General features: G+C 39.3%; 1 protein-coding gene across 1 annotated transcript in view; it reads left to right on the top strand.

The window, feature by feature from the left end:
* The window catches only part of LOC140281484 (phospholipid-transporting ATPase ABCA1-like), a 152340-nt gene that overhangs the window by 79131 nt on the left and 54871 nt on the right, over nucleotides 1–18338 (top strand). The window contains exons 33-36 of the mRNA XM_072375916.1: nucleotides 9016–9110; nucleotides 11930–12035; nucleotides 15223–15297; nucleotides 17287–17456. Coding sequence (XP_072232017.1) covers nucleotides 9016–9110; nucleotides 11930–12035; nucleotides 15223–15297; nucleotides 17287–17456 — 446 coding nt within the window. The remainder of the gene's footprint in view (nucleotides 1–9015; nucleotides 9111–11929; nucleotides 12036–15222; nucleotides 15298–17286; nucleotides 17457–18338) is intronic.

Genomic DNA, 18338 nt, shown 5'->3' with positions numbered 1-18338 from the left:
TCATGGAAGCTTTTGGCTTGCAGTCTGAAAGTCCCAGTCAGCATCATTTTGATTTGAAAATGTAAAGGTACTTACTTACAAGGAATTTGCATTGCATTGCAAAATGCAAATCAGCTTTTTGTGTTGCCTCCCTTTTTCTGGGGAAGTGCGTGCATGAAAGTGGGACCAAACTTGATTCCACTGTAAATATACTGAAATGTTCAATGCCGATGTTCCACATACCTGGTAAAAAGAAAATGTAGAGGAGTTATACACATATAGCGTGTCCTAAACCTCTATCAGTTATATGACAGCTTTCCCACCATGTAGCATGCTTTATGACATATCACTAACAACAGTGCCGACACAGACTAAGAAATAAACCTCGCCTTTTCTGCCCGCATCACATATCCTAAGAGATTTGCACGTCTTATCCTCCAAAAGTCAATACCAATTCTTTATAGGCCATTACTTTAACAATATACATGGCCAAATGCGGCCAGGGCAAATGTTGCATGGTCTGACCTGAAATGATGCGATCCAGGCGGAGATCGATGGGGAACTCGAGGGATCCCGCATCACTGCCTAGCAGCCATCACCTGCTGACTGAAGCGATCATGATACAGAGAGAAAGTGGTGTCTCATTTGGAGCTAAATGATTTGCGCTGTGGTGTCCCAATGATAATGAGAAATCTAAGGTTTAGAAAGGGGGTAGATGGAGAAGTGCCACTGCCATGCCATTTTATTAGAAATGACTTTGTCTGTTTACACAGGCTTTGCAGCATGTGGCTGCATTTTAAGAGAATTGGATCTGAGTGTCTTAAAGGTAACCTTACTTTTTTTTTTGTTCATATGAGAGTCCTGGTTGTTTAGGATTGGTTTGTAATCGTTAACATCTTCTGGAGTGGGAATCTTCCTTTTCTAAGAAAGATTCCTTAATGAATTAAATGACAAGTGTTTGAGCAGCAGCCAGGATAAGAGCTGTCCGGATTCTCGTAATATTAAGGAAAGGAGCACCAGTGCTTCCTTTATTATCCTGTTTAGTATAGAAAAGGAGCATACGAGTGCCTGTTGTGAAAATAAAAGAGATGCTTCCTTTGTGCAGTTCTTTGCAGCCGCAACATTTGAAGAGAAACCAAATTATATATACATCCATTCACGCTAACTCTGATTCATGTAGTTAAACATGAAGATAGAAGGGTGGGTTTGCCCCTTTTCCCCTCTTTTTTTGTAATTTATTGATGATAAAGTAATATTTTATTTTATCATCTTAATATGACAGCATTTCTGTCATCTTCTCTCAGATCTTATTCGGTGTAGTATCTAAAGAATAGAATTTTTTTGAACATCTGTAGTTTCAGTGGTGCAGACATCTCACTGAGTGTGGTCACTGAGGCATGGTTGTCTTTCCCCAAGTCCTGAAGATATTCTTCTTTCATCTTTCCTTAACCCCATGACTTTTTTTAAGAACAAGTTCAAGAGAAAGAGCTTAGGGAAAGAATATAGGGCATAATGGGATTATCAAGCCGGGCTCTGGAATTCTGGTAGCAGGGACTTTCTTCCATCCAGCTTGCTGGTTGTTGATTGATGAGCCCGTGAACATGGGTCGTTGTGTGACGATGCGATAACTATTACGCTGCCGTTTGTTTTTTAGTGGTAACACATCCAATCTCACACAACCTTCTTTGTGACAGCAATTTGTTAATCCTACCAAGTATCTTGATAGTACTGCTTATTTTCCCCCAAGAAGTTAGAGCCGCCTCCCAAAAGTCAGCAGGGAAGTAAGTCGTAGCTCAAACAGAATGGATAGTGAGCAGGTGGGTAGCCATGGTATAACTGGATTTAAAAAGTGAGCGGGTGTGGTAGCAAATCCTGTTGTGCAGGTAGGTGTGAAAAATCATGTTGAAAAACTAGGTTGTGTCTTGTGAATGGAAAACAGTAACATCTGCATGCTGATTCCGAACCTCCTAACTGTGTGAAATGTCGGTTTGTTAATATTTGTGTCCAAGTGTGTTTCTCCTTGGGGTCAGCCCATCATCATCCTGGCCAATACTTATTGTTTATAGTGTTAAAAAATTATTTTTACACATTTACTACTTAAGTAAATTAAGTTGAAGCAGAACAATCACAACAGTGACCTTTGAATTGAAAATAAATACATTACATACATGTTGTCTGCATGGTTGTTAAACAGATTACAGAAGTAATCTTTAGCACTTAGTAAATTCATGAAACGGCTCATTTACATATTACTCAATTAGAGATCAAGACAGCCTGATTAGTGTTTCCCTTACAGTTGATGTACACATCATTCAGACACTCAGAATATTTATTTCAGAACATTAGAATAAAACAAAATATGACTTTGATATGTGCTGTCCTTACATAGATCTAGATAACAGCCTTCTTTCCTTGTCTTAGATCTTCTTTGACTTAAAGAGAACTGACATCAGTTTTCATTTGTACTTCAACACATACAACAGAAAGTCAGGGCACACTTACAGCAATTACAACTGATTAAGTGTTGTTCGTAATATAGGTGGATTTAGAATTTAGAATTGGTCTGTATACAAAGATTTGGGGGGGAAGGGTTTCTTTTTATAGCTTTGACTTTGCACAAACTTAATGATGACATACAGTGTGTACATTAAATCAAACTAATGTTCTCATTAGATCACAACCCCAATTATGAAAACGTTGAAACCCAACGTAAAATGTAAATAGAGACGGAATGCAGTGACTTGCAGATCTCAAACCAATAAGTCATTCACAATCCAACATGTCAAATGTTCAAAGTGAGGCATTTTACTGTTTCATAAAAAATATTGGCTCATCTTGAATTTGATGGCATCAGCACATCTCAATAAAGTTGGTACAGGGCCATTTGTACCACTTTTTAATAGCAGTCTGTAAATGTCTGACAACTAAAAACAAGCAATTGAATCTTTGGGAGAGGAATGTTGTGCATTCCTGTCTGATGTAGGATTCTAGCTCGTCAACAGGTCCTATGACACATTTTGTGTTGCACTAAATGATGCACTAAATGTTTTTTGAGATTGTGAAAGGTCTGGACTGCAGGCAGGCCAGTCCAGCTCCAGCATGGACTCTTCTCCTACAAAGTCAAGCTGTTGTAACAGCTGCAGCATTCAGTTTAGGATTGCCTTGCTGAAATATGCAAGAGCATCCCTGATAAAGTCATCTGGATAGGAGCATAAGTCGGGGGGTTCCTCTACTCTTTAGTCATGGCATCCATGATTTCCAAAAGGAATTTCAAATTTTGACGTGTCAGTCGCACATTTATGTAGTCTTTGTAAGTTTAACTTAAAAAGCAGGCGGCTCCTTCCAGCCTCAGCTCTTTGAATAAATGAGGAAATCTACAAAGTAAAAAAATAAAATACTGATGCTGCCACATAAAATTAAATAGGTCCAATAACCGCTATCACAACCCCCCCAAATGACAGAGGAGGACAACTGAAAGAATTGTCAGGGAAGGCAGTTTGCAAAGCCCATGACTTCCAACAAGCAGGACATCTAATCATGCAGTTAGAAACTGCTCTTCCACTCTTTTATGTCCCCACATACCATCTATACTTACCCTTTACACCATATCTCACCACGTAATATGGTATTTCACACTCTGCATGGATTTATAATTATTTGTTGAGCCTTGCTGTGTGCTTCTTTCTGTGACAAGGCAATTGAGGTACATTTAAAATGAGCAACTGTCCCGGACTCATGTAAAAAGTGATTGTTGAGGCAGTAAAACTTGAGAACTTCCCCTTATGTAAACTATTTTTGGTCCCTGGTGTTTTGGCACATAGCTTGTGAGGACGCTGTTTCTACCTGATATTCTGCTGGGCCATAACAGTCTGTCTTTTTTAATCTTTCTCCCTCTCCATATTTAATTTTAGAACACCAGTGTGTTGTTTCATTTATGGGGCCTCTTGACCTAAATCTTTCTGTCTTAACTTATAAAATGCTCCTTCTTTGATACTTGACTGAGTTTCTAGTTTATCCTGCCATGCCATAAGCATTTGGTAGTCCTAGTAGATAGATAAATAGATAAAAAATAGATAAATAAGAATTTTTTTTTTTTTTTTTAAAAGGCCATTCCTATATCTGATTGTATTTGCTGGCTTTATTTGCTCGAGAAGATGCTCTAAAAATATATTGATCTGAGCCCTATTTTTGCATGGGAACCATCTTGAGGAACTTGAGTTTATGATACCTAGCAAAGTGAAATCTCCACTTTGGACCAAAGGAATTCAACAGTTGCTTTTCTGCCCTCATTATCATCTTCCCTGCTAAACAATGCTTTAGTCATTTGGCAGAGGTCCATTTTTCTAACTCAGTGAGCCAGTAAGGCCTCAAGCTATTTCATCATAAACTGTAAATGATTCATGTTCCTGTGATATTGTGAATTGAGATGATAGATATAATACAATACAGGGTGATTTTGTGATGAAATGTGGACTTTTCATTAAACCATGTCAAGTATAGACCCTCCACTTGATTCTCCAACTTTTGGTGTCTCTCTACTGTTGAAGATGGGTCACAACACAGTTTACTGTTAGGTGTATAGTGTTGCTGTCAAATATAGTACCAATATAATATGTGCAGAAAGAAAATACATGCATGTTAGGTATAACAAACATTGTGAGTGACATAAATAAATGCATAAAGCACACATGCGCGAGGATGTCCACCATTTTTTTGTATATAATGTTATTACTCCATTGCTAACCTGTACAACATGGTTCATAGTAGAGAGGCATTAATCTATGCCCCAAGTCCATGGTAGACCACCCATGGAAGTGAAGCACATCATGAGGATGTATTCACTTAAACCTGAAAGACTCCCCAGCTAAATAAATCATGACAAAGCGTACCTGGTTCACATGAGATTTTTCTTCCCCTTTATTTATCTTTTATCCTGTCGATTCTCCGAATATGCCCTTGAGTAACTACAGAAAATAAGAAAGAGGGGGAAAAAATGGACACAGCACCACAGGAGATGGTGTGAAATCATTGTTTCCATGGTAATGGCAGGCTTGCTATCAATTCTGAAGTATCGACTCTCGTTCACTGACGATATTTAACCTTCACAGATGAATAGGCAGTCATGTGTGCAGGGGAATTGATAAAGCAGACACATTCACCGCATTACGATTGATGTCTTTATCATTTTGAAAATGGCCTAACTACAGCTTGCTTGCAAATTACCCTGCTTGGCCTCATCTATCACTCTTCTGAAGTTGGCCATTAGCTTACCATTTGTGCAGAGATAAAAGACACGTCTATGTGTTACCTACATTAGCTTGTTGGATTAAATGCCTAAACAAAAGTCTTTCAGCCAGAGTGTTTGCAGGAAGCATTGTAATGTTGAAAGTGTTGAATTTATTATGGCAGTGGTGTCCCCAAGCTTCTTTAATGCACTTTTGTGTTGTTTACTCATATACATTCAACAAGACAGAACTATTATTGCTTGTGTCACTTATCCATTGTGTGCAATAAAATAATAATGAGTCTTCAAACTTTTGTATGGTGACCCTGAGGTGCAAAACACAGCAGCATTAAAAAAAATAAATGCGAAAAGCCCACCAAAACAAACGAAAAAAACCATCAAATTTCAGAAAGCACAACGGTGAAACTGGCGAAACATTCCTGCCACAAGAAAAAGTATAAAGGGTGTGTTTGTTCAAAACGTAGCTATCATGAAATGGCATCTTGTGTAGACTGTTCTTTTGTGTATGAGAGTGTCCATGAGACATTATCCAAACGGCAATGGATGAATATCACAACATGTGAGATGGCAGACGAGAGCAGAAACTGTCTCAGTAACAGAGGAGATCAGTTACCTTACGTTTCCTCATTGTTTGGCACCGTTTACAGCGAATGTACATGTTACTTCAGTTTAAATAATAAGAGCAGAGAGAAGGTTTTAGCACAAAGAAATTCGTTTTTTTTTTTTACTTCAGTGTGAACGCGAATCATATTTCAATTTGAAAGTAAGAATTTATTTTAGTTTCTATTAACCATGCACAGTTACCATTTGCTTGTGAAGTAGAAAAGAGACGAATCACCAGTGAGAAGTTGAAAAAGCGAAGTGCAGCAACAACCTGAGTGAATGTTAAAACCTATACATCATCCCCTGAGCTGCCTTGAGAAGGGATATAAGTGGAACATTTTGTGGTGATAGTTTTTCAGCCTTTATTGAAACACGTTTTGCACCGTAACCCAATTATTAGCTGATATCTCTGCCGTGAGATCATGTGGACATGTCAGGAAACTCTTTGAAAAAAGTTTTTTCTGTGAAATGTCATGTTTTCTATATTGCTCTGTAGAGTGTTTGATGCTGTGTTTGTTCTTTTGTGCAGTGTTGTCTTGTGTTGAAAAGACAAATCCAGCTAAGTGCTGATCAGCTCCACAACATGTCCATTCTCACTAAACCTTGCAAATGGGGCTTTCTCCACCAGGCTCAGTAGATTTGTCACTTTGACTCACAGCATGCGCAGATCTGTTTTAGGGTAAAACGACCTGGTCAGAGCCGCCCTCTGCAGAAAGCAGAGGATGCTGGAAAACAAAAACTGAGAAGTCATTGACTCTAAACACTACCCCAGCTATGATGGAATGCTACTGTTTGGCTTAGTTTCAAATTTTTGTGGGAATGTGATCATTTTGGGCATAATCCCACAACACAAAAAAATGTGTTGAATTTAAGAGCATCTCCTCAAACACACACGTTAACACACAACAGGCTTCCTGACACTTCCACCTCATGCTGTACTGGATTTGAATGACTAGACAAATGCATGTCAGCACAATTATTCTGTTCACCACTTGCAAAACAGGTACAACTTAAAGAAACATGTTTAGTTAAAGAAGAAACCGCTTTTGCTTTTCTATTCACGCACAAGATTAAACTTCAATTTCACCTTATAGGTACAGCATGATTAATATGAACACACCGAGATTAATATAAACACAGCACAGCCACTTATCTCTGCAGCACTCAAGTACGCCAGCTCATTCAACAGATTTGATTACTTCTTAGTTTACATTTCCCTCACCCTGATTTGCCTCAGCAGCTAAGAAGCTGGAGAACCGTTGCCTTGTACAGAATGCCAAGCACATTGAAGCCGTTTCCAGGTAATGAACAAGAGATGCAGGCCCAGGTATTACACAGCCACATAATGTTCCCGTTTCTGTCTTTTTGATTGGGGATATGGACCAAGTCCAAAATAATTAGACCCACACTGACAGTGGGCCAAGGTGTAAACTCATTGTAAACACAGTGGAGCGTGAAGGCTCTTATTTTTGGTTTTGTTTGTGTCTCAGTACCTGTGGCTTTTACAAAGAGAGGCATGTTTGTTCAGAGATAAGCCACGGTTGCTGTGCCGTTGCTGTCTTCGTCTCTGATTCGTAAGCCAGATGGGGTCTGTTCTTCCTCTGCTTTCTCCACCTGTTTCTTCTTTGCCTTCTGATTTTAGTTCTCGCTTAATTTTCCTCCCCGTATTTAAATTTGTTTTTGTCCTCTTCAAAATTTTGCTCCTCTTTCGAGTTCTTCTTCTTCTTCCTTGTATTACCTCACACACAGTTACTTCACTTTTGTGCTTGTGGTTCATGACTGCTGTGATACAATAAAAAAAATTCACAATTTGTCATGTTTTTGTACGATTCTTTTTTAAATTTAGAATTGTATTTTTTATGCATTTGTTTATTCATAACTAACTTTTTAAAGACCCGACTTTTTTCAAATGGTGTTGTATTTGAAAAGCAAGATTGGTTATATGTACAAAGCTAATTTGCACAGAATAAAGCAATTAAACAACCTACCATGTGTATCCAAAGCTCACACATTAAGCCATTTGTAACTAAGGAGTATGTTGGTAAATTGCGTTGCAGTCAGGTGTCTAAATTGCACTTTATAAAGGATAACTCTGCTTAATAATTAGTGTTTTATCTCTAAATAAGTAAGGCAAAAGCAGCTTGGGGTTGTGGTGTGTGTATGCTGAGTATCCCTCTGCACGAGGTGGAATGTATTCATAGCAGTGTGTCGCACCCTCTCTTAATTGGATGTTTGAATGTACCCATTCATCCACAGAGGGGCATCTAATTAGGGTCCTTTGCCATTAGACACAGCTCTTCGAGTTTTGGCAGGGGTCTAGATTTCAGCAAGGCTTCCCATAGTTAAGCTTAATTGACTATTATGATAAGGGGTGAGAGAATATGTTTCACAGTGGCCTGAACAGATACCACCTGTAACATATTCGTCCTCTTAAGTATTGATTTTTGCATCAGCTGTATGAATATTTTTTGGGTGGGTGAGCAGCCGTTCCTGCTTGAGTCGATCTTTGATCAGCCTCTCTGCTCAGGATCTTGCAGTACAGTCTGACACAGCGAGGCTCGAAATGCAATTTTTAAAAAATGTTTTCAGAACTATAATAAGTGGCACTGAGGCTGTTTTGCATGTTTTGTATTAACAATTCTCACAAGGTTTCTCTTTCACTTCTTTGAAACACGTAAAAACAAACTGAATACTGCATTTAAAGCTTCTTACAGCTACAAACATCGGGGCACTTGATGGAGTATAATGCAAAAGGTGTCACTTATGACAAACCCACAGAGGATTATCATGAAACTCTTCAGCTCTTTATTGTTTTGCACACTTGAATATTGTTTTTAACAACAGGCAGCTGTCGTTTTCAGCAGAAAAACACTCTGCAGACAGAGTTGGCAAGTAACTTGGGAAAAGTACTGCCATTAGCAGCTCGACAGACCGTTTTTTTTTTTCATCAGGAGCTAAAACCAAATAAGGGTGCATGAAATTTAGATTATTTTCACTGGTTAGCCGGACCACTCCAGAAGAAACTGCTGCCGACACAACGTCTGCAGTTTTTACTGTATGTTACATGTTGACTATGTTTAAATGTGAATTTCAGCTCAGTGAAATGAAAAATGTCATTAACCATTCAGGTGTATTTATTTAAGAAATGCTAACTTTCCAACTTGACTGGCTTTTGCTCTTTTAAACAGAGAACCCAGAACACAACTGACACTTTGCTGAATTTAACTGGACGAAACATGACGGACTTCCTGGTCAAGACTTTCGAGCACTCGGGTAAAACAAGGTAATATTGTTGTGATTACAGCTTTCATTGTTTTCAATTAATTTATTTATCCATTAGACATGGGATGGGACTGTAAATGTCTGGCTTTGCTTTGATACTTTGCCCACCAATTTGTTGTTTTATTTTTTTTTCAGTCAGCCAAACTATTACCTGAAGTGCTGCTGGGGTGTTGGTGCATCCATTTTTAGAAGATCACCTGAGAATAGCTTGATTGAAACGACAGCATCCTGCATGTTGCGCTGTCATTTCCGTCATTACACATTATGCAGTTGTCATTTTTTGACAAGTCCTGCTGGGCCACTCTCTGATACAGAGAGAGAAAGTAATTGCGAGCATCACTTTGACGGTTGTTCAATCATAATTCCAGGGCTTATATATTTGTGTCCATATTTCCTTTGTAGTTCTTCTTCATGTTGCATGCATATTTTTTGTATATCATGTGTATTTAGTTATGCAGAGCAAGTACAAAATCAATGAAAGGTTCAAATCAGGCATACAGTTAAGTACTGATTGGTAAAAGTCTGGACTCTGTGGTGGCCAATCCCAGTGTGGAAATTATGTCTCACGCTCCCTGATCCAGTCTTTCACACTTTCTCTTTGAATCCTGCCATTATTCATTTGGAATATGCTCGTGCCATCATAAAAGAAAAAGCTGTTGCTGGAGAAACCTTGTCATTCAGTATATTCAGGGAGTCGGCTAACCTCTTATTCTTTTGGGCACAATGTTGCAGAAAATTGTCCTGACCAACTGAGGCAACCCAAGATTATAACTCAGTCTGCACAGGCTGACATGCTAGAGAGGAGGCATGATGGGTGCAGCACTTCCTCCACCCTCTTCTCAGTCTGACGCACCCATCACTCTGGAACAAGGTCAATATGGACTCATCAGACCACATGACCTTTTTCCATTGCTTCAGGGTCTTTATAGACCCTAGTAAACTGCAGCCTTTTATTTTTTTGATTAGCCTCTCTGATGAATGGTTTTCTTCATGCGCCCCAGCTGTTTCGTTCCAATACCTTGAGTATTGTGCCGGTGGAAATGCTCTTGCTTTGCGCTGTTAGACTGTATAGATTTTTTTGATCACAGTCATTCAATATTTTTGTTGACAAACCTTCCTCAAAGATGAAGGTAAATCACTGTTCTTCCAGGTTTTATTAATCCTTTGAACATTTCTTAACCCAGTTTAGCTGTGTTGTTTGCTTGATGCAGACCAATAATTTAACCCTTCTAAAACACAGAAGCATAATTTCCACAACCACAAGATGTGTCTCCCACTATGTAAGCTACTCCTTGCATCATTTAGGTTAATGGGAAGGCTTACACATGTTGCCAGATCTTCCGAGTAAGGCTTTCACTAGTCCCAAAGTTAGGACTAGTTGAGACCCATTACTGTTATACTGGAATCTGATCTGTCATATAAATTACTTGAGAACTGCGGCCCAGATCCGTGCAGACCTGAGAAATGCCAGACTTTGGCCTGAACCCTGACAGAAAGCCAGCCAAGACGCATTCTGTTTGTTCTTTTGTTGCGTCTGCTAAGTAAACTTTGTTTCACCACCCGCTTAGGTTGTTTGAGGCCCCCTACTGGCCTCTGCACTCCTCAGTTTTCTTTGTAGCTGCTGTTCTTGTATGACACACACCGAGCACCCGCATCATCATTTGACCATTGTCAGGTCTTTTCAGACCCACTCCAGCATGGTACAGTAAGGAGTCGGGTCAAACCTTGACCCGGCTGGCTGTGTGAAACAATCCAGACCTGCATGGGCCCTTCTGTTTGGGTAGAGTCCTGAAGACTCCTCTGTCTAATGGGTCTACTCGCACCTAAAGAGGGCAAATGTTTTAGTTTAATCCTGCAGTATGGTGGAAAAGCATCTGAACTCTAAATGCCATATTTGCTTTATGGCTGATATTTTGGACCTCAGATCAACACAGAAGTAATGATGATAGGCGATGACGCATCTACTGTGTGATGTGGAGTTTATACAATGAAGCTGGCATTTTTCAGGATGACTGACCGTCCAGCTAATAATAAACCTGCTGATGAATGAAGCTGCATTGGCTGCAACTTGAGAAACAGCTTTGGATAGTGACTGACCACTTCTTGTCTTATTACTGAAGATGTCAGACAAGCTGACCTCATAACGGTGTCATTTAAAATTTATATCTAGTGGTCAATTTCTGGGGTGGCCCAGTAACCTGTTAACTGAGACACAAACTACATAACATCCTCCGATTTCACTCCCAACTGACTGGACCCATTTCTGTCATTACCTCTCCAGCCGTGCATTTTCTGTCCCTCTGTAGCGGTTATAAATAAATTAAAAAAGGGGGGTTAATATCAAACAATATTACAAAATGAGTCATTTTCAGCAATTGCTTTGAAATGAGATTTGCAACAATGGCCCAAGTTGTCTGTTTTATTGTATTGCTTTTGAATATTAGACTAGATTACGCACTAACACGCCAAGACAAATGGAGATATAAAACTCTTGGTAATGGTAGTAATAACTTTCATAACACAATCGTAGCGTTCACAGCCTTATATATTTTTCCTGTGCTTGAGATATAGCAGTATAACGATGGCCTGAAACTCTACGACAGAAATAATCTCGACGACAAACCACAACTCGTAACTTTGAGTCTACATCTTCTTATTCTTTTGAAACGGCAGCTGATGATTTTTATGAAAAGAGTAACGGTTGGACCGGGGTCCAGATTTTTGTGCTGCACCATAGTGTGTCCTTGGCACAAGTTAAATCTTTCTCCCTTCACTTGAGCCTGATTCTTTTTCTGCTTATTCTTTTTCCTGCTACCGCAGATATGGAGGAATCTCTGTTGGAGCGGTCAACTCACAGGTCCGTCTGACGGAGGCAGGAGTTGAAGCTGCATTCAGGGAACTAAAAGACCTGTTCAATTCATCTATGGTATGTAACAGATGTTTGCAATGAATTTTGTCCACAGGTTTGTGTGTATTTTTTGAGAGGGAATGTGTAACTCAAACCATTGCTGAATATTTCGGCTTTTTTTAAGGAGGAAAAAGCAAATCACATCTGTCATAATAGCACATCTTAGAATAATTGGACAGATGTACGTGAAGCTCATTTCTGAGAGTTATAATTACACTTTGGCCAACTTTTGATTTGTCCGATTGTTTGGTTAATAGTTAAATGTCATTTCCAACTTTCAGACTCATAATTCAGTTGAAAGCCTCTCTCTAGGTTTAAGAAAGAAATGTATTCTTCAGGATACACAACCTTTTTGATGTTTCTGTAGGTATTCAATAGCTAATAGCTTCAAAAAACCTCATAAAACTGTTTTTAAGCTTGTTTTTTACACATGCATAAATAATTTCGCATAAACGTGAGCATTGGGAATTTTTACAGTACAAAGACATTTGGTGTATCCAACATCAAATGTTACAACCAGTTCTGTGAGTAAAGAGAGATTTTAGAATCTGCTGCTCTCCTGTCAAGGCTGCAGCTTGCCACAAGTCATTTGAGCGTGTTATTTCTGATTGGAGAATTGCATTCTTTGTTCAGCTAGCTTTATATCTTGGATACAAATGTTCACATTTGTTGTGGCCTTTTTGAACCCACTGAATACAAGAACGATTAGGAAATAAGAATTAATTAAAAAGGATGGAGAAAGAAAGTTAAGATTCTTTCAATCCACTTTGAAGTGTCCATGGCAACAGGCTGCAGTTGTCTATGCATTGCTTTGAATAGATCAAGAAATCTGAATCTTCAACACAATTCAGTCCAGCGGCCTCTTCTCTTTCTTTCTTTTATTTCCTGTCATTGTTTGACATCTTCTATGCAATTTCGTGTGTATAAATTCATTACAGAACACACATATCTATGATATACATGCATATGAATGTCCCCTCCTTGTGTCATATCATATCTCCCTCTCAGTCCCTGTCTTGCACACACACTTAACATTTCAAATTTTTAGACGTTCAAACTGCTGTGAGATCAGCCTATTGCTTTGCCCTCAGGCGTCTCCGGCCTCATCCCTAACCATGTTGCCCCTCTGTGTCTCCCAGATCTCGATGCTAATGTGACTTTAATTTGAGCAGCAGCTATGATGTAACCCTAATGGCCGGGCATTAGCTGTTCCAGCTCTAAAGTCCTTATTATTAAAGTGGTACACTGTCCTTGGGAAATGTCTCGCTCTCTGCCGCTGCTCGGCAGACATTGTGATATGAGACGGTGACTGGAAGTAGCGTGGTTTTTGCACTCCGAGCCACCTTTGCCAAGTGGGATGTGGGCTCTGAAAATTCTGTTTAATCGCGTTTCCTGTGTCCAGCAGGGCCAGATGGAGGTATATGCAGGAAAACACAGGGAGAGTGGTAACAGCAAGAAAGCCTAAGTGCTAAAAAATTGCATAATTAAGCGAAATAAAAATCCTTTAATTTAATAATGTATCATTTCTTCCTGGCAGGCTCTAATGCAATTAAATACACACAGACAAACATTAATACACTGCCACACATACACTTTGAGTAGTGAACTGTACAGACCACTTTGGCCAAAAAAGTCACCAGATACAGAATGGCTTTATTCTCGTGTCATGAGCCATGGCACTGACCGGGTCTGGAGGCCAAAGCAGCCTTGTCATTGTTCTTGAGCAGGAAGGAGTTTGTCAAGGATTAGACAGGCAGCCACTGGCCCACTTCTCATCTCTTTTCAGCCACCACTAATCCTCAGGAACGCTGTTTATTGGAGCTCCTCTTCCCTGCTTCACACAATCCAAATCAGAGTGAAGTGAAAACACAAAATGCAAAATAGATTCTCTTGATTTTTTTTTTGCAGTCGGATGCATCACAGACAAGTGTGGGAGTCTTGTACTCAGCTCTGCGTATGAATAGACTTGGAACAGAAAGGTTGTTATTCAACACAAATACTTCAGTCAGCATAGATTAGGTTGTTCTCTCCCAATCATCTTTCGACATTTTCATATGGAATAGGATGAAGAGTTTATGCTGTGTTACTGAAATTATGTGTAAACATTTTGTTAAACAGTGGAAGCAGACAGGGTCTAAAGCAGGGCAATGGGCCTCTGAATGCACAAAGTCTCACATTTCTGAGATTTTCAGTGTGTTATAGGACTGGGCGAGGAGGCACTGTTGAATGGAAAAGAAAAAAAGAACAGATCTGGAATGATCTCCTCAGTCCTTTGCCCTTACATAACTGTCTTAGGTGCTGGAAATGCCTTTTTGTTGTCAATTTCTCTCCATTTTCCCTGTTTCAGTGCAGACAAGAACTTGCACCTGAGCACACTCATTCATTCCTCTGGTGTCTTACTTGATTTTTCTCTTCTTATATTTTCTGCCTCCTACCTCTCTCAGAAATGTCGCCTGCACTTTACCTCCATAGATCTCTCTTCACTCTGTGCCACATTTACTTTCTCCCCCCTTTTCCATTCCCCTCGTCTGCTTTCTGATGAGGGTGGAGTCCAACAGGAGGTCCATTTGCATTTATATCACACATGTAATGTCCTCAGCACTCTTATAGCTGGGCCGAACAGCATGGTATCAGCATGACACTTTGGAAATCGTATGCCTGTCATCTCAAACTCTCATCCCAAGGCTCATTTCACAAGATACATGAGTAGAGCAGCTTTTAATGCAACCTGTCCAGTCTCCCACCCCTCCACTATTTCCATCTCTTCATCTAAACACAAAATGTAGAAGACAGTTGCAGAAAAATATCTTGTTTTTATTTATGTCCTTAAATGAACACTTGGTGATTTACTGATTGCTACATCGGGTAATTAAGCAATTACTTCAAACTGTGAATCTGTGTTTCATGTTCTCTCTTGTTTCTCGTGATTTGAATTATTTCACACTATTTAATAAAACAGAAATGTTGGGGGGGGGGGGGAGGAAAAAGTAGCCAGGAAACAAGGGGGAACTTTTTTGTTTTCCTAAAGTCTGTTTAAAATAAGTGGCCCAGTACTCCCAAATGATCTCCAGAAGTCTTAATTCTTGTCTCCTTCTGCTGCATGTTTTGCATTTCAAAGAGCAGTGGTGGTTTTCCAAGTGCATCCAATTAAGTCTCCAACTCCTGTTTTTTTTTTTTCTCTCCTTGTTTTCCCCATCTTTATTAGGATAATGTGACTGATCAGACACTCCAGCAAGCTGAGACTCTACTGAAGAAGCTGGGAACAAGGGACAACGTCAAGGTATTGCATTAATTGTTGGGTACTGTTTCATCAAATGGAATGGGATTAAAGCGGGATGATAGCGGAGGTGAAATTAGTCCAGTGAGGTTTGGATTTTGGGGGAGGAACTGTGATGATTAAGAGAAACTAGGCACAGAGGCAGTGAAGCACAAACTTAAAACCTTTCAGCTCTTTTTACTTGTGCAAATTACCCAATCACGAATTGCGATGCTATAACCTCGTAATACCAAGTAAATGCCTTCACATTTTTTGATTGATTAAATGATGGTTGAGTCTGTAGTTAAAAGACAAATGTTTTCATGTGCCTCAGAGAATGCCAAAAAAAGGTCAGCGTGGGTCATATAAAATTTCTTTAAACTCTCAGCTTTAGTGTTTTCCCTTCATCTTTTCACTTTAATAATTCTCAGAGGCAAACGTTGAGCAAATGTGCAGAACTGTTTATCGTGTAAATTTATATTAGATGTGAAAATATTGTTGAAACTAATGTCCCATACATATATAACTTATTCAATAACACTTTATTCTGAGAGTAGTCTTTTCCCCTCTCTATAACACTTTCATACTAGATTCCGAAGTAGAAATCACATCTTATATTTTTGTATTTGGGAAACAAGTTTATGCTCTTTACTAATATCTTGAATTAATGCGACGTTAAATTCTGAAAGGTTTGTAGAGAAAATATCATTTCCTTTTCTGAGATAAAGTCAAAGAGTAGAGAAAAACACGTGTGCATGTCGTGTCTGGGTGTGTTCTCCAGTCCCTCCACATGTGCCTTTGTGATGCAGTGTTATGTTAGGCTGGCACTCAGATACCATCCACTCTTAATTATCACTGAATTATCAGCGGGGAGTCCTCTTTCACACCAGCTTTCTTTCATCTATTCATTTTATTTGGCACCCCAGCAACCACAGGCTCAAAAAAATCACTCGCATAAAAAAGAATGTGTAAAAAAAAATGTTTTACTCCACAGCTTGCATGTTATGTAACATCCTATATCTAATTAATAAAAAGTGCAATTTTCCAGCTCTGTTGCATTACTTTTATTAACTATGTTCCCAACAAAATTCTTTGAGAATAATTTGACCCCTCTGCTCAGACCAAGTTTTGCTCACCAAGTAGACTGAGAGCACTGAGATATAAAGTGTAAAATGAGAAAAACTGTGTGGGAAGTTTAGTGAGACTGTTTATTGAAGAAGTCAATTTTTGTCTAGTATTAGATTTTTAGCTGCTCAACAGTCCCTGGTATTGTTTCTCTGATTCTTCTCCTGATAATGTTCCATGCATTTTCAATAGGAGTCAGATCTGGACTGCAGGCAGGCCAGTCAATCACACACACTGTGTATCCTTAAAGCTCTGCTGTTGTAAGTCATGCCGGATGAGGTCTGGAATTGTCCTTTTGAAATAACCACTTACCTCCTGGGAAAAAATGTCATCCTGATGGGTAGCATGTGTCTCTCTAAAATGCCGCTATACATCTCTGCATGAGTGGTACTTTCACAAATGCAAATCACCCGTGACACAGTCACTGGTCCCCCCCCCCCTAACCTTCACAGGTGCTTTTTCACCTTCCCCTCATGTCATCCTGGATGGTCTTTCTTATCTTTGGCACGCAAGTCTGTTCTTAACCTAACCCAGCAGAAAAATGGTCCCACTTGACCGGAGAATACGTTACATGGTTAAAGTAAAGGTTAAAGTATTCACGGCATTTTGGGAAATGTCGTAAATATGAGGTTTATACCTTGTAGTATAATTTTTTCTTGGTTTCTTTTGTCGTGCAAAAGATAAAAGTTTGCAGTCTAAATGATTTGACATACGTCCCTGATGGCTGATCATTAGGATTAGAAGAGTTGGCTTTGCATATCTTTTGGACCATAGCAGTATTCTATATGGAGTGTGTTAAACTGAAATGAGGTCAAATGCATTACATCTAAAGCTACTGCAGAGTTGACATGCTGTTTTCATTAGAAATGATTGTCTCCTCCATGGCAGGTGTGGTTCTACAACCAGGCATGGCATGGCATGGTGTCCTTTCTCAGTGTGGCCAGCAACGGCATCCTTAGAGGAAATCTGCCCGCAGGACAGGATCCACATCAGTATGGCATCTCTGTCTCTAATCACCCTCTCAATCTCACCAAGGAACAGCTCTCCTTTGTGGCCATGTGAGTCATCAGAAATGATCATATTGCTATTTTTTTCAGCTTTGTGGAGATTCTACTGAATATTGTGAAATGTAGTATAATTTAGTGATCTAATGGTTAGATCACAGGTTAGATTCTAACCTATCAGCAAGGTGGTGCAATGAGGAACACCACTGCCTCACAGCAAGAAATGAGCACTCTGTGGATTGAAGCTGCTACCTTGTGTGTGTGCTTATGTGGTTTTCCTCCTGGTGCTCCTGTTTTCCTGACTGGTGATTTTAAATTGCCTGTAGAAAAAAAAATGGCATATTTCTGTGAGCTTGTTGAGACCTGGTACTAGCATGTGTCTAAGACAGCACTAAGTATAGTTATGAATGCAATCAGAGCTGATTGAGGGTGCATGTAGATCTGAATGTTAAAGCCACATTCAGAGGTCTTTGTCCTCTGTTATGTTGGTCTTCGGACTCGCATTTTAACAGCCCTCGTCCCGAATGTTTAGAGCTGAGCATATTTATGACAACTGTATTATCTCTCTTTTAACCAGACCAAATTACAATGGTAACATACACAATCTGCTCAGAGCATTTAATGTTTACAGATTTGGATTATATCATTTCATAAATTCCTTTTCTAATTATATCCCAGGCATCAAAATTAGATTGAAACATTTTAATATCACAAGCCATTAGTATTGAATCTATCTTGATGTGTGAAGTTGTAACCAAACTGAAAGCACATGGCTGGCATGAATTAATCACCCGATTGGAGTAACTGATAGAAAATCAATAAGTTACCATATAAGTCAAAGAGAAGCTCTTAGGATGTTCTGTCTGCCCTGGTCACATTTTCACTGAAGCTGCCCAGAGTGCTTACAACTGACATGTGCATGTTTCTGCTTCTGAA

This window comes from Leuresthes tenuis, unplaced genomic scaffold (assembly GCF_036924035.1).
Source record: "Leuresthes tenuis unplaced genomic scaffold, fLeuTen1.0.hap1 SCAF_22, whole genome shotgun sequence".
Classification (NCBI taxonomy): domain Eukaryota; kingdom Metazoa; phylum Chordata; class Actinopteri; order Atheriniformes; family Atherinopsidae; genus Leuresthes; species Leuresthes tenuis.
Note: the sequence above shows the minus strand (reverse complement) of the source record. Positions and strands in the feature narration are given on the sequence as shown.